This window comes from Lissotriton vulgaris, chromosome 3_1, assembly GCF_964263255.1.
Source record: "Lissotriton vulgaris chromosome 3_1, aLisVul1.2, whole genome shotgun sequence".
Classification (NCBI taxonomy): domain Eukaryota; kingdom Metazoa; phylum Chordata; class Amphibia; order Caudata; family Salamandridae; genus Lissotriton; species Lissotriton vulgaris.
Window position 1 is genome coordinate 1,784,850,333 of NC_141689.1, and position 14,409 is coordinate 1,784,864,741.

The 14,409-nt window shown below is 45.7% G+C and overlaps 1 protein-coding gene across 1 annotated transcript in view; it reads right to left on the minus strand.

The window, feature by feature from the left end:
* Positions 1-10,568, minus strand: part of QRFPR (pyroglutamylated RFamide peptide receptor) — a 563,204-nt gene extending 552,636 nt beyond the window's left edge. The window contains exon 1 of the mRNA XM_086963288.1: positions 9,823-10,568. Within this exon, the coding sequence (XP_086819414.1) occupies positions 9,823-10,162 (340 nt within the window). The 5' untranslated portion in view covers positions 10,163-10,568. The remainder of the gene's footprint in view (positions 1-9,822) is intronic.
* Positions 10,569-14,409: the final 3,841 nt, after the last annotated feature.

Genomic DNA, 14,409 nt, shown 5'->3' on the forward strand with positions numbered 1-14,409 from the left:
AAAACATGTCGTGTAAGGTGTCATACACTTTGGAATACTACCCCCTCGCCAATTCTGGTGATGGGGGTAGCAGTCCACCCTTATAGAGGGAGAAGACATGTTAGTTCTGACTATCCAGGTTAAAGTTAACCAGAGCCCCAACATCACAAAATGGATGCTGCTGCCACAGACACAAGTCCGAGTTCCTGCTGCTGGGAGTCCTTCCAGTCACGGAGGTTTGGACAATAGGTTTCCTGCTTGGGGACGTGTGAGCACCACCCCAGACAGGAGGATGTGCATTGGGACAGGGAGGGCTGAATAGATTGAGACACTGCCTGAGGCACACTAGGTGCTTCATGCATACCCCAGTTCAAACTGGTTGCTGGGGCACTCCAGCCCCGGCTCTGGCGCGAACTGGACAAAGGAAAGGGGGTGTAACCACCCCCCTTCCTGGTCCCACCCATAGGAGGGACATAGTGAGCAAACCAGCCCCCTTTAGTTGTATAAAGGTAGGAGCTGACCCAGGAGAGATTAGATTAACCCTGGAATCGACTGAAGACGAAACTCTGGACCCTTCGAGATTCATCCAAGCTGACGACTGAAGAATCTCCCTTGTGGCCATGGAGTGACTACCCTGGGAAACCAGGCACCATCCAGCAACTCGACGTCTTGCTTTGTCCCTGTTCCCGCCGGAAACGGAGCACAGAGCCTGACAAGACCTCAACTCCCGGATCCCTCTAACCCCAGTGCACGACTCCAGCACAGCTGAGCACGGTGGAAGGCGTCGGGACCCTTGGAAGCAGGTAACTTGAAAAGTCGACAACTTGCTAACAGCGCAGCTCCTGAGGCTTCCTTGAAGCTGTGCCCTGGGGACTAAGATACCCAGACACTGAGCTCTACCTGCACCGAAGACCAGCCCTCCACACTTCACGAGATCTGCATGGGGCCCTTCTGCCTGTGTTCTCATCGGCGCGTTGTCCGGTTGCTGGCCCGTTGGCTAGTAGCCGCTGGTGATGATCCTTTTTAAAACTCCACCACTGGTCTGGTTGCCCCAGACTGGCACTTGCTTCCCTGAAAAGGTGAAGTGCCTCAGAGTCTCCTGGTCTGCACCAGAAGCTCCTTGTGTATCCTGTGTGGGTTGCCTTTGCTTAGGCTTGTTGGCTCTGATCTTGAAGCCGACCCCTCCATCTGCGAGATCCTTTGTGGGACAGCTCCTCTCCAGCACCTGGTCATCCTCGACGCCTCCTGGTCTGTATAGCTGCAACGACAAGCTTCACCCCAGCACCTGATTGCTCCTCGATGACGTCTAGTTCCTTCCCTGGTTCTACCCGGTCACTGGCTAGTGACCTGAACTCTTTCCCCTCTGCTTTCAGGTCCTCTTCATCCTCGATCCACCTGCAGCATCTTTCTTCATAGGCTCCATAGACTTCAACGGGGAAACCCGACACATCTTCACACCTATGCACCCGCTTCCTGTGGGTGAGGTAACGCGAGTACTTCAGTGCTCTCAAGGGTATTGACTATCCAAGTGTCTAGTTTTTTAGTTGTATCCTTCTAACTAGACCGGAAGTGTCCTAAATCTTCATTTACTTACCTTTTACGTTCCTATTGTCTTTCTTTTGACTCTCGCGTGAGAGTACTGACTTTGCACGCACCACCTGTGGGCCTCCCACTCCTAATCTATGGGTCAGATAGTGTAGCCCCAGCAATTCCCTGGGCCCTAGGCCTTCTCCTTTCCCAAGTTGTGGTTCTTATACCACTTACTTAGTATATGGTTTGACGCGCCCCTAGGGCCTAACTGTAAATTGTGCTATTTAAAGTATTTCTAAGTGTAACTGGTTATGTGTTTATGCCTCTGATCTCCATAAAGAGTTCAGAGGAGTGTGTTAGTGAATAAATACATATATATTTTATATATATCCTGTGTGGTGTCCTTTCATTTGATATTCAAGGAGTTACATATGATAAAACAGCTGGCTTTACACACCCTCAAGAGTCTTTTAGCCTAAGACTGTCTGTCCACACTACCTCTAGGATAGCTGGTCTATAAGGTTGACTTCACAACCATCACCATAAGGGTTGTTTGGACTGGTGCAAGATGTTCACTAGAACCAGGCCAACGTCTCACACATAGGAGACGTAGGAGTATTGCGTCTCAGGTCTTGGCACCTAAACAAATTACTGTAACCCATTTAGGGGATAGGTGCAGTCGCATTTGCCCCATACCCTGTGAGCTTTGCCATTATCATTTATTGCACCATATTAAACTGGGTCTCCTTTAATATTTCCCACTTCAGGTGACATGCTTAAATCTACTCTATACTGTAGATTTCCGTGCATTCATCAATGCACTTTCTATTTGCCTCAAAACTGACTGCAACCCCTTTTTTTCTGATGGCCCTCTGGCCACGTTCCCCTCACTCAGCATGGCGCCTGCCGACAATGAGCATAGCTGTGGCGCTCTGATGCTCGTAGTGCCCCGCCCCTTGTGACCAGGCGTCTTCCGGTCACCCCTGGGACCCGCACATATCTCGTGCCTATTGAATGTATTTATTGCGGTCTAGCAACCCCATCTCCACTCTTCCGATCTGGCGGAGTGCGGGTAGGTTCCAGGTGAGACAGCCACTGCTGAACAGTGGGTACTTTCTTACCATTATTCAATCCAGATGCCGCTAAGTGCCTTCGTGGCCTACATCCATTCTGGGCATTCCCTACTTACATGGACTGGCTGCCGATAACCTCTACCTTCCTTTTAATTGACTTTTCCCCGTCTTTTCTCTTACTGTACTACTGCAACCAGGATGTGAATAGAATTAATGTACCCTGCGCCTGTGCTTTAATGGAGCCAGGTTATCGCTCTAATGGGGTGAGTGTTTTTACTATATACATATCACGATGGTTGTTTTACCACCACTCTCAGTTATGTCTTTGAATGTACCTCATGTGTGCCACCATGCCTCCTTTCTTTCTTCACTAAGTACCACTTACAAGTTCCACTAACCTATCTGAGCATGAAGTTATGAAGACGCTATTTTTAATTTAAGAGCTGACAACAGTGGAGGTTTTCACGTTACGATGCACTAAAGGAGTGACTTATCATGGTCCTCCTACGAACTTAAGAATAACTAATCCACCTCCACGCAGCAAGACCTTTGAATTAATTAAGTCTACTATCTTAAACATTGAACAATTACTTTGGACATCGTTTCATGCTCTACACCAATAGGATCAAGTGACAAAGATTATAAGGATTGCGTCCCTTTGAAAACCTTTTTTTGGATTCATATTGCCTGTGTGACTTTAGAACTCGATTTCATCTACATTGGGAAACAAGATTCGTGTTTTTCAACATCAATGCGCAATTTCCTTTTTGCCTTGAAAAAGTCTCCATGAGACGAAACACGTGTCGGCAGGACAAGCTGGAAATACCTTTAATGTATATGAACTAAAGATTTGAAGTCTAACATCTGGTCTGGATCCGTATTTTGGAAGTCCATTTCCTGTCAATGAACTCTAACCTTAAAACTTGTGAATGACAATAATAATCATTTGGAATACTACATCATTTTGAGAGTGCTTGATAGACCTGTTTTTCTCTTTGGTTCTTAATATTAGCAATTTTTGCTAGTTCGACACCCCTGGTGGTGGGTGTATAACAGGACAATAGTGCACCTCATACAAATAATTGTATATAATTTATATTACACGTATACGTGCTTTGAGAACTGTATTACTTGTATGTGCGGACGTTTTCTCTGCTAGAGAAACACTACCACCACATATCCGTATTGCTATCTGAGCATGAATTTATGAAGACGCTATTTTTTATTGCAAATTTGACGATTACCATTTATTCTGTTGTAAATCATGTGTTTTAACATTTTCTTTAGGTTGACCTACTAATAATGTACCCCATGGCTAAGTTGATTGAAGTGCTTCATTCACAGGTGATAGATACTAAGATTGAACCAACCATTGTGTAGATAGTATACATATATTGGTCCTGAAGAATTGCCATGTGATCTCAAGACACACTAGGCAGGAAACATGTTGACCTCCACTTCATAGCCACTACTGGATATTACCTCAGCAGTGGCTCATCTTTGTTGTTTTAATTTGGGACCAGTGGGCTCGCTGATTAAATTGGATTTGGTGCACCACTGAACCCCATTTTAGCCTTCCCCACATCATTCCTTCACACTTGTCACTCACATCTACACCACAAGGCCCCATACCCACACTGCACACAACGGCCTGGGATGAAAAGATATCCCGTCAGGCATTGCAGCGCTGGCCTGGTGAGGAGCATGCCCTATGATGAAGCATGACACCAAGCTGGGTGTGTGAGGGCCCCATTTCCCAAATTGGGAGACATCTTGTCTCTATTCTTTCAACCAGGAGCTAAAGTGGGAAAATATGTGACAGATCACCATCCAATCATCATATATTCAAACACAAAAGACCTGACAATGTTAGTCACCCTCGTATATTTTTTGCATAGGATTGGTATAGGGGGATACTCTTATCTCCACCCAAACTCAGCTGCTCAATTATACAATCTAACCTAATACTCTGTGCCCATCTATCTAATATTTTTTTAACGGAAGAAAAAGATAGTCAGTCAGCATGAGGGTGCCTGAGATTGCCAGATCTTTTGTGTTTGAAGACACCCTGTCTCTACCATAAGGTCAGGGTAATGGACCAACCCAGCCTCTTCCTCTCTTTTCTTTTCTCTTCCAGGAACAGCATACCATTTCAGCGTGTGTGATCCCCTGGGGGCTTGTATGCTGGACCTTTAGGAGCCCCTTGTCCCTCCCTTTTTTGATACACAAACAGCCATGACCATGCATACCAGGGACAACTAGTGGCAAAGAATGAGACAGATGGTAGAACAAGCAAATGGGAAGCCTGTGGGTGGGCTAAAGCCCACATATTAAACACAACATGTCTCTTTGGGACATCACACGAGCTGTTTGACTGAGAGCTAAAAAGGAACAAAAAGTGCTGTCTCAACCGGGAAAGAAAATTCTGATTGGCTGCGGAGAGATCAGTTGCTAATGTCCATGAGCTGGGTAAACAATTGGATACTGGATCATACAGTCCTATTGAGTGTTAAATTAGGAACTATAAAATAAAGAAAAAAACGTTCCCTGATGTCACCAGTACAAGGAAGTCAATCAAAAGGAAATGTAAAACAGAAATGCCGCAGAAGTGGGACAAACACCAGAAAAGGGAGGGAAACTATTGAATTAGGAGCAGTGAATGTGAATAGATATCAATCAATCAATTAATCAATCCAATCATGAACAAAGAGCAGACCTAAATCACACAATATGTAGTACAGTAGGCAAAGCATCAGTGAAAGCTAAATGAACATGAAGTAAAATCACAAAAACTGTATTCCTGCTAAGTATTACTGGTCATCTCCAGTTGCAGATCCTGCTGCTAAGTGTAGGTACTCTCCCACGGGCAGTATTAAAAATGTTTTAGTACTCACATATTAAAATGATTACACTCTAGTCAAGAAGTGCTAAAACTCTCCCTTAAAAATATTACGTCTTGCAAGAATTGCTGGTAATCCCCCAATAACAGTTTCACTTCCCTGACAAGGCGATAGTACTCTTGCATTAACAGTTTTGCTTCCTGCAATTAGTGCTAGTACTCTCCCATTAAAAGTATTAGATCCATGCCAAGAAGCGCTAGTGCTCTCACATTAAAATTAATATATCTATACCAAGAAGCACTAGTTCTTTCCCTTTAGAAATATTGCAACCTTACCAGGAATCTACAATAAATATTCAACAAAGCATAAAAAATCTTTAAAAGAAAAGAATTGCCCTGCATGTCTTATGAGAATACTAATGGTCACAGGTCTAGCTATTAAACCTGTTCGAGTTCCACTTATATCAGTGCCTAATTTGAGCTGCTGGTTTTTGGTGCTTGACAACAGCACTTAATTGTCAACATCTATCCCTTATGACAGTTTGTCAAATGGTGGCACTGTTTATCTAATTTAGAGATGAGCACATCAGCAGTTATTTATTAGTAGGGTGACCAGACGTCCCGGTTTTCCGCGGACGGTCCCGTTTTTCGGAGCAGTTTCCCGGTGTCCCGACACTTTGTTCCAAATTACTGAAATGTCCCGGTTTTTGTGCAGTGCCCGGGTTAAACTGAGAAATGTCCTGGTTTTTAAACAGTGTCTCGCACATAGACACTAATTTAAAAAGCGGGACATTTCTCTGCTTACTTTGCACAGGTGCTAAGACGGGTCTCTATCGAGCTCTTCATTATTGGCTCAGGATGAAAAAAAAAATCTTACCGCTGCAGTAATACCACCCTTCACTGCCTGCAAAGAGACCCGTTATAGTTCTTTCACATTCTCTACATTCCAGAACGGAAGCATTTTCAATGTTATATACCAAGAAGCCAAAGTTGATGCTTATTTATCTTATGCAGCTAACAACAACTGACAAAGCTAATAGTCCTGGCTTGTAGTAGGTGTAATGATACATGTTGTATTATTATCTGAATACAATGACAGAAGCAGCAAATGTTTTGGGCTGGACACTATGCTAAGCATAGATTATTTAGCTTATGTGTTTTAAGCCATGCCCTTATTACTTCGGCCACACCCCTCCACTTAAACCCTGGATACTTCTGTCATGTCACCTGGTCTTTGTAGAGTGCTGTGTGGGACTTCAGTGCGCTTCCCTGTTTGGGAGCACTGGAAAGGCACAAGGCGCATGAGTGGTTGAAGAGAGTCTAGGGGGTAATTGTCGGGTGATGTGCGCAAGTGGTGATGAGGTCAAGTTATTTTACTACATCTGAAGGCCCTATGTGACGTAGAAGAGGTGAGACGTCTGCGGGTGCAGTTGTCTCATGGGACATGGTTGGGTGAAATACAAAGGGTCAGAGGCAACCTCTGCTTACTGTGACCTACAACACTTCAGTGCTCTAGTACCCTTCTCTGCACGACTCGGACCACCTACCTAGAAGGAAGCTAGGCACTGGACTGTTCTACCAGACGACCAGAAATGCTGGCTTTTAATTGAACAGTAACTGCTCCCTGAAGAAAGGCACTCCTCAAAATGCACTTAGGGAAATATTTTTAAGCACAATGATGTCATGGGTTTTATCAAAGCAGAGAATGGATGCATACACAGTGTCTAGAGGTATTTTTAAAGCTGCTCAACCGGAGACACTTATGTTTGACAGAAGCCTGAACAGAGTGGATATCACCAGTAACATACGCATCTATTTTAGAGTTAGCCCTGTACCTGAGAAAGGTCACAGTCCCCGTCCCCCGCCCTCATCTGAGAGGCAGAGAAAGGCCTCTAGTCACAGCCCATCCCACACCTCAGAGGCACAGAGAGGCCTTCACCTCAGCCCTTACCTCATCTCTGAGGCAAAGACAGGCCCTTCCTTCCAAAGCCCTTCCTGCATAGTAGTGCATTTTGTATCCCTTTCTCGTCCTTCTTCCCTGCTGAACTTCTGGCATGGGGCAAGCTTCTTTGCCATTTTTGCAAGTTACTTGTTTGGAGGCCATTCTTGGCATTGCTCGAGCAAAAACCCAACATCCTGTAAAGCACACGCTGTTAGCTTAAAAATCCATTGCTGTCTGTGTAATACATCTGATTTTTTGTCTGTAATTCTTCATCTGTGTCTGTAGAGGCAGCTCTCATTGTAGTCCTTTTTTATGTCTATGACAGCTAACACACTACTTTTATGTAATGTAACTGTAATGTAACTAGGTACTTATAAAGCAAACAGCAACTCCACAGAGTGTCCCGGCGCTGAAAAGACCACGAGACAGACAGAAAGCACACCAAGCAGGTAGGCCCAGATCTAATGTTGGAATAGCCAGGTTTTTAATTTCCTCCTAAAGGCGAGGAGATCCTGCACCTGTCCAGGAGAGAGTGGCAAGCTATTCCATAGTCGAGATGCCACCACTTGAAAGGATCAGCCACCCATAGGGGAGCGGGAAAACTTTGAGATGGTCGTCAGGAGCTGTACTGAGGACCTCAGAGTCTGTTGTGGACATTGTGCTGAATCCTTTTCCTGATGTAAGGGGCCCCTGTATTATGAAGGGCCTTAAAGACCAGGACTAGAGCTTTGAAAAGGATCCATTGCCGGACCGGTAGCCAGTGCAAGGATATCAAGTGGGGAGTCATTTGCACCCTGGGGCCAACCATGAGAATAGCTCTGGCTGCCGCATTCTGGACCATCTGCAGGCGACCTAGCAGATAGTCAGGGAGGCCCAGGTACAGGGCATTGATGTAGTCCAGCCTTGATACGATCAAGGCCTGGACTACAGTCTTTCTGTGTGAGACCAGGAGCAGGGGAAGGAAATTCTTCAAGACTTTCAATAGCCCAAAGCAGGCAACAGCCACAGTTTGAATCTGAACATTCATGGACAGGCCAGCGTCCAGCTAGACCCCAAGATTATTCACAGTGCTTAATGATGTTACAGGGGGGGGGCATATCTTGTGGCCACCATTGGTGCCATGCTTTGCAAGGATTAGAGCCGAAGAAAATAATCTCTGACTTTTCCAGATTACACTTGAATTGGTTTAGTCTAAGCAGGAAAACTCCCCAGTCAGGCACATATTTATCTCACTGTCTCCAAAGTCGGCACCCTTATCACAGGAGAAAAACAATTGTGTGTCATCGGGGTATAATACTATTTTTGCGCCGTATTCTCAGCTAGGAGTGCAAGGGGGCCATGTACAAGTTAAAAAGTGTTGGGCTCAGAATCGAGCACTGTGGAACCCATAGGGGGTTGGAGCCGAAAATTGTTTGCTGTCAGCCACTTAAAAAGGAGCGAAACCACCTGAATATCATGCCACCAATGCCACACTCCTGGAGTCTTCGCAGGAGTCGGTCGTGGGGCATTGTATCGAAGGCCGCTGAAAGATCTAGCAATACCAGTCACCGCATTACCACCTTTGTCTAGTGTTGCTTTAATAGTTTTGGTACTGAAGTTTGCTCTGAAACCCGACTGACTCAGGTGAAGTAGATGGTTATCCTCCACATATTCCGTGGTGACTGTATTCACATATTTCACCAAAACCTTGGAGAAGAAAGGCAGCAATGATATTGGCCTGTAATTACCGGCTACCAATGGATCTGCGGACGGTTACTGCAAACTGTAGTCCTACATATATGTCTATGAACTGTCCCAGTTTTTTGTTTTGAGAATCTGGTCACCCTATTATTGATTCAATATACATTTAAATGACTGCTGCCCATGACATCCTTATATTGATGGGGACATGGAACAGTCTGAATTGTCAAACATGTAGGAGTGTGGTGGTCAGTAGTAGTTGTGTTGATAGTGTCATTGGCAGTAGTGGCAGGGGCAATGGGTGGTGCAAGCTGCAGCGGTCTACTTACAATTAATAATTTTTACAATTACGCACTGATAATAGGCTACAAAAAAAGCTTCGTCACTGACCCCAGTACTTTGAAATTACTTGGAGTGTTTTTATAAACATTGACCCTGTTCAAAGAATTATCGTGCTGCATATACCTTAACTGCTGTAGCAAAATGAAGCAAACGTAATAAAAATACGGGTGCGCCATTGAATCTGAGCAGGGGTCCATGTTGCAACATCAGTCGTGTGGTGGGAACAAGTTGCAAATTGATAACTCTAATATTGAACTGCTCTTGGAAACGTGTCCCATTACATATGGGAATAAGGGAGTGGCAGGTTCGATGAACTGCTGAGTTTCCTTTGTGTTTGGATTTTCAAAAAGGGGCCCTTCATTGGTTTGGAGAACTCGTTGTTCTGGCACAGGACAAATCAAAAGGGAGAACCGCCGGACAAGCAGCCCGCTACTTACCCCCCAGCCAATTGGATGAGATGTTCTGCAGCAGGGTCACGGGCACGCAGAAGAAGGCGATGAGTAGGTCGCTGAGCGCCAGCGAGCAGATGAAGATGTTGGTGACGGTACGCATGGCCTTGCTGCGGGTCACCACGTACAGCACCAAGGTGTTGCCAAAGAGCGCGAGCGCGAAGATGAGCGCGCAGAGCAGCACGAAGGCGAGCTTGGTGCGCGGAGGCAGCTCCGGGATGTAGACCAGCGGCTCCAGCTGGAAGCGCTCGATGAACTCCCTCCGCGTCACGTTGTTGTCCCGCAGAAGGCGGGCGAACTGTTCCGGCGTAATGTTCAGAGACTGCATCAGGGACCGAGTGTAGAGAGCGACGTTTGCTCAGCGTTGATCTTCAGCGCCCTGAAGGCAGAGAAGCGTGTCCAGGGAGTTTGGCGTGCAGCATCCCCGCACAAGATGCAAACCAGTACGTTAAAACCCACGCTGATTCTCCTGGTCCTGTAGTGGTGTAGAAATCGCCAAAGAAACGTTACTCGGACAAGAGACCGTGCCACTCACTGCACTGGTGTCCTCTCGCCCCTGATCCTCCGCACTTGTAAAATTGCACTTTGATCTGAAATTAGCAATAGTTTCTTCACTGCGCTTTGAGTTAAGACAGAGTTTCTTTGCAACTACCCAAAGAAGTTAGCCATGCAGTTTAGTTTGTTTTTCATCATGTCCGCTTCACGTGCACCGGATTCACTGTGGTTAATAAAGAATAAAAGAGAAGATAAACGATCCCAAACAGAAGGAACTGGTGAAGGACGCGAGCGCGAAGTGACGTTAGTGTTCAGAGGAGCCCACTGCAAGCCTGGGCTCGATGCAGCGTGGGTTTAAAATGCAGATCCAGAGGCGTCGAGGCGCTGCCAGCCAGTCTGTGCTCGCTGCTCCCTGGCTCTCTCCGCCCATCTCAAGGAGAGGGGAGGTTGTACAGGTGCTCAAGACCGTTAAGGGACAGCCGCTCGGATGCACGTGTGAAGTGCAGCCTGAGTGAGGGCGGAGGCGCGCGCATCCGCTTGAAGCACAGGAGTGACACATCATATGTGCTATTCGAGGCACTTTTTTCACAGTTGCTGAGGTCTTACACACTGACTGGCACGCGCCCATCATCTTCTCCTGCTGAGGTCTGACACATTGGCAGGCACTCGCCCATCATCTTCTCCTGCTGAGGTGTGACACTCGGGCTGACAATCGCCTCTCATTTTCTTCTACTGAGGTCTGACTCACTTGCCAAAGGAGAAACACAAACGCCGGCAACCCCTGGGCGCAGGAGGGCGGGCACTTATTCTTGGACCCCTTCAACTCCACAGGGGTCCCCATTTATGCCAGGTGCCACGCTTTACATCCTGAGGGGGGTCCCCATCATTTTGTGTTACGCCACTATCCCGGACAGGCACATGCCCTCAGCTTCTTCTGCAGAGGTCTGACGCACTAGCAGGAACGCGCCCCTCATATTTTCCTGCTGAGGTCTGACACTCTGGGCGGCACGCGCTTCTCAACTTCTCCTGCGGGAGATTTACATACAGGCATGCACGCGCCCCTCATCTTCTCCTGCTGAGGACTTACTCACTGGCAGGCACTTGCCTCTCATCTTCTCCTGCAGAGGTTTGACACAGTGACGAGTACGCGCTCCTCATTTTCTCCTGAATGAGTCTGACACATTGGCAGGCACGCGCCAATCATCTTCTCTAAACACGGGACTATCACACTTGTTTGGCATGAATTACTTTATTGTCTTGCCGGCTACCCATAACCGGAGGAGCAGACGCTGGAACTGTGGCAACTATTTTGAGATAATGGAATACTGCTGTTTTTAACCTGCACTGCCATGAGGGCACATTTCCACTTTCAATTTGCTATCAATTAAAGACTTGAAAGCTTCCCTAAGGCTGTGCATGTGCTATTTAGCATCGTGTGGCGAGAGGACCTAACCTGGCAGTAAACCAGGCTGTGAAAGCTATGTTTGATATTTGTGTGATTGGTTCAGAACAGTGCTATTTAAATGACATCCGTGGTCTTATCCGGAAAAATGGCTCTAAAGTTGCTTCTCTTTGTGTCCAGCACTGAAGTGTTTTTGTAAGGGGACAGCGTCGCCTTTGGTTAGCAATGTAGAAAAGTTCACCATGTATCCATGGATGATACTTCTCCAAAATTCCAGGGGCTGCAGAAGTGACATCACGCCCTTTTTGACACCAGTACTACCACAGGAAGTGCAATCAATCACATCACCAAATTGTCTTCCCAGGAAGTGATGGAGTGTGGCCAGTGCCCTTGATGACATCACAGGAAGTACATTACAACATGTTAAGAATCCTACAATTAGTTCAAAAGTAACAAAATACCACAATGGTTACGGAAGCGGATACATATAGATTTCAGATAATACAAATAGTTAAACTAGGGTGATGGCTGGCATTATAAGCCAATATAGCACTTATACATGTACAGTCTCACTAATTCATTCTCTCTCTCTATCCTTGTTAGCCTCGTATTACCCTAACTCTCGCTCAACTTGCCTACATTTCTCCCAGTTTACCTCTCACCTCTTATTTTCACCTGTATTCCATTTCCTTTCCACTGGCAGATTTGGAATTACTTCACCCTAGGTCCATTCACTCACCATTTCATGATAATAACTATTGTTGATGACTAATCATCGCTATCTCGACCTTTTTAGCATCCTTGGCTTAACGACATGGTCCGCCACTTCTGACACGCAAGGCTGCACCATATTTACAAGAATGTGGTGCAGCCTTGTGTTTCCCTCCTGTGATGGCGCTAAGTTTAGCAACTCAGCGCCAACGCAGGCACCCTTGACCCAGAGTGCAAGGGTGTCTTCTTGCAGGGGAGGATTGGTTATATGTAGGAAGGTGTCCCTACCTGCACGTAAACAATCCTAAAATGTCATTCTGTCACTTTCATGTGTGCGGCTTCATGCAGCGCACATGAAAGTGACAAGATGGCATTTTATTGAAAGGTTTGTTTATGTACAGGAAGGGACACCTTCCTGTACATAAACAAACCATGGCATTTTGCTTTTTCAGCACACATGAAAAAAGCAAAAACTGGGAGAAATAATGCATTCCTCCTCGTTTCGCCAACTTAAGACCAGGGTTTTCTGGTCTTAATTTTGGTGCTGCCTCCTATGTGCGGCACACTTGTACATAGGGGGCAGTGTAAAATCCAATGGGTGTTGCAGTGGAACGCTCACCACAACACCGACTGCACGCCCCTTTTCTTGCTAACTATAGCCTGAAAGGGTGCCTTGTGTACAAGGCAGCGTTAAGCCATGTTAAGTGGCCTAACACTACCTTGCACATAAGGCGCAGCCCCTATCGCCACCACAATGTCCGTAAAAGTGACGTTGTGGTGGCGACAGGGTCTTTTTCATATGCCCCTTAGTTCCTTATTTAAAACCCTAGTTTTCTAACAATCATCGCTGAGCTAATTTCTCCTTGATTTCTACCGCTCTAATATTGCCACCCCAGGAGCTGACACCTATTTTGTCTCTATCTCACATATTCTCTCAAATCAACTTCCAAATTTTACCTTCTTCTATCACAAAGCTCATTTATTATCTCTCAGCTTACCTTCACTTTTCCCAGTTTTGATCTCAGGCCACTGACGTCCTGCTTCTTACCTTTCTACTCTCCCTTTTTATTTGCATACTTTGCACCTGTTCTGTACCCATCATTCTCATGAGTGTGCAATTGCATGCCGGGATTACATGCTAGGAACCCTCAAACCCATACTATTGTGAGTTTAGGGCTGAAGAAAAGACATTGGACGTTAATATAGGATAATATACTTGTGATGTGTTTGGAACCTATTTGGAATTTAACTGAGAGGGTGACTAGGTGGCCCTCCCTCCTCCTGAAGCACCATATTCAAATGTTTATACTTTCTACGGACAACTGTTTACCAGGTGGGAGTGTGCGCCATTTACCAAGCCACCAGGTTCAAAGTATTGTAATATTGTGAGTAGTAGTCATGCACGCCTCACTTGTGCAATAGGTGCAGCAGCATGGACTGCAGCTTTGCCATCTTACTCCCACATAACACATGTCAAATGCAACAGCTCAGGGGTTGGAGTGCACTTTTTTTTACAGAGTTTTATATAGCGCAAACTTGACCTGAATCGAGTATCAGAGCGCTTTACATAGCACCAGTTACATTTCTGGCTGTAATTTTTATTAACTGTATGCTTGTATTGGTAAAAAGAAAATTACAAGTTCAACAATGATGCCAATTCATGCTAGATTAAAATCGTGAACTAATCGAACCTGTAACATAGAACTTGGGGCCACGAGTCAGCTTCCTGTGGCTATTCAACAGCTCCATGAACAATGGCTGCCCCCAGTTTTTAAGTAAAATAAGAAAAAAGGAGCCTATGTAGTTACATTGAGAGTGATATCAAACATTTATGATTACAAATGCATTTTTGGTGCTAGCAAACAGCGCCCTGAGAGCTTCATCAGAGCTGAAATAGTGCATTTCAAATATCATTTTTCGTACTTCATTCATCTTTGCAGTTGGGCATTAATGGGAACGAGGGCTAC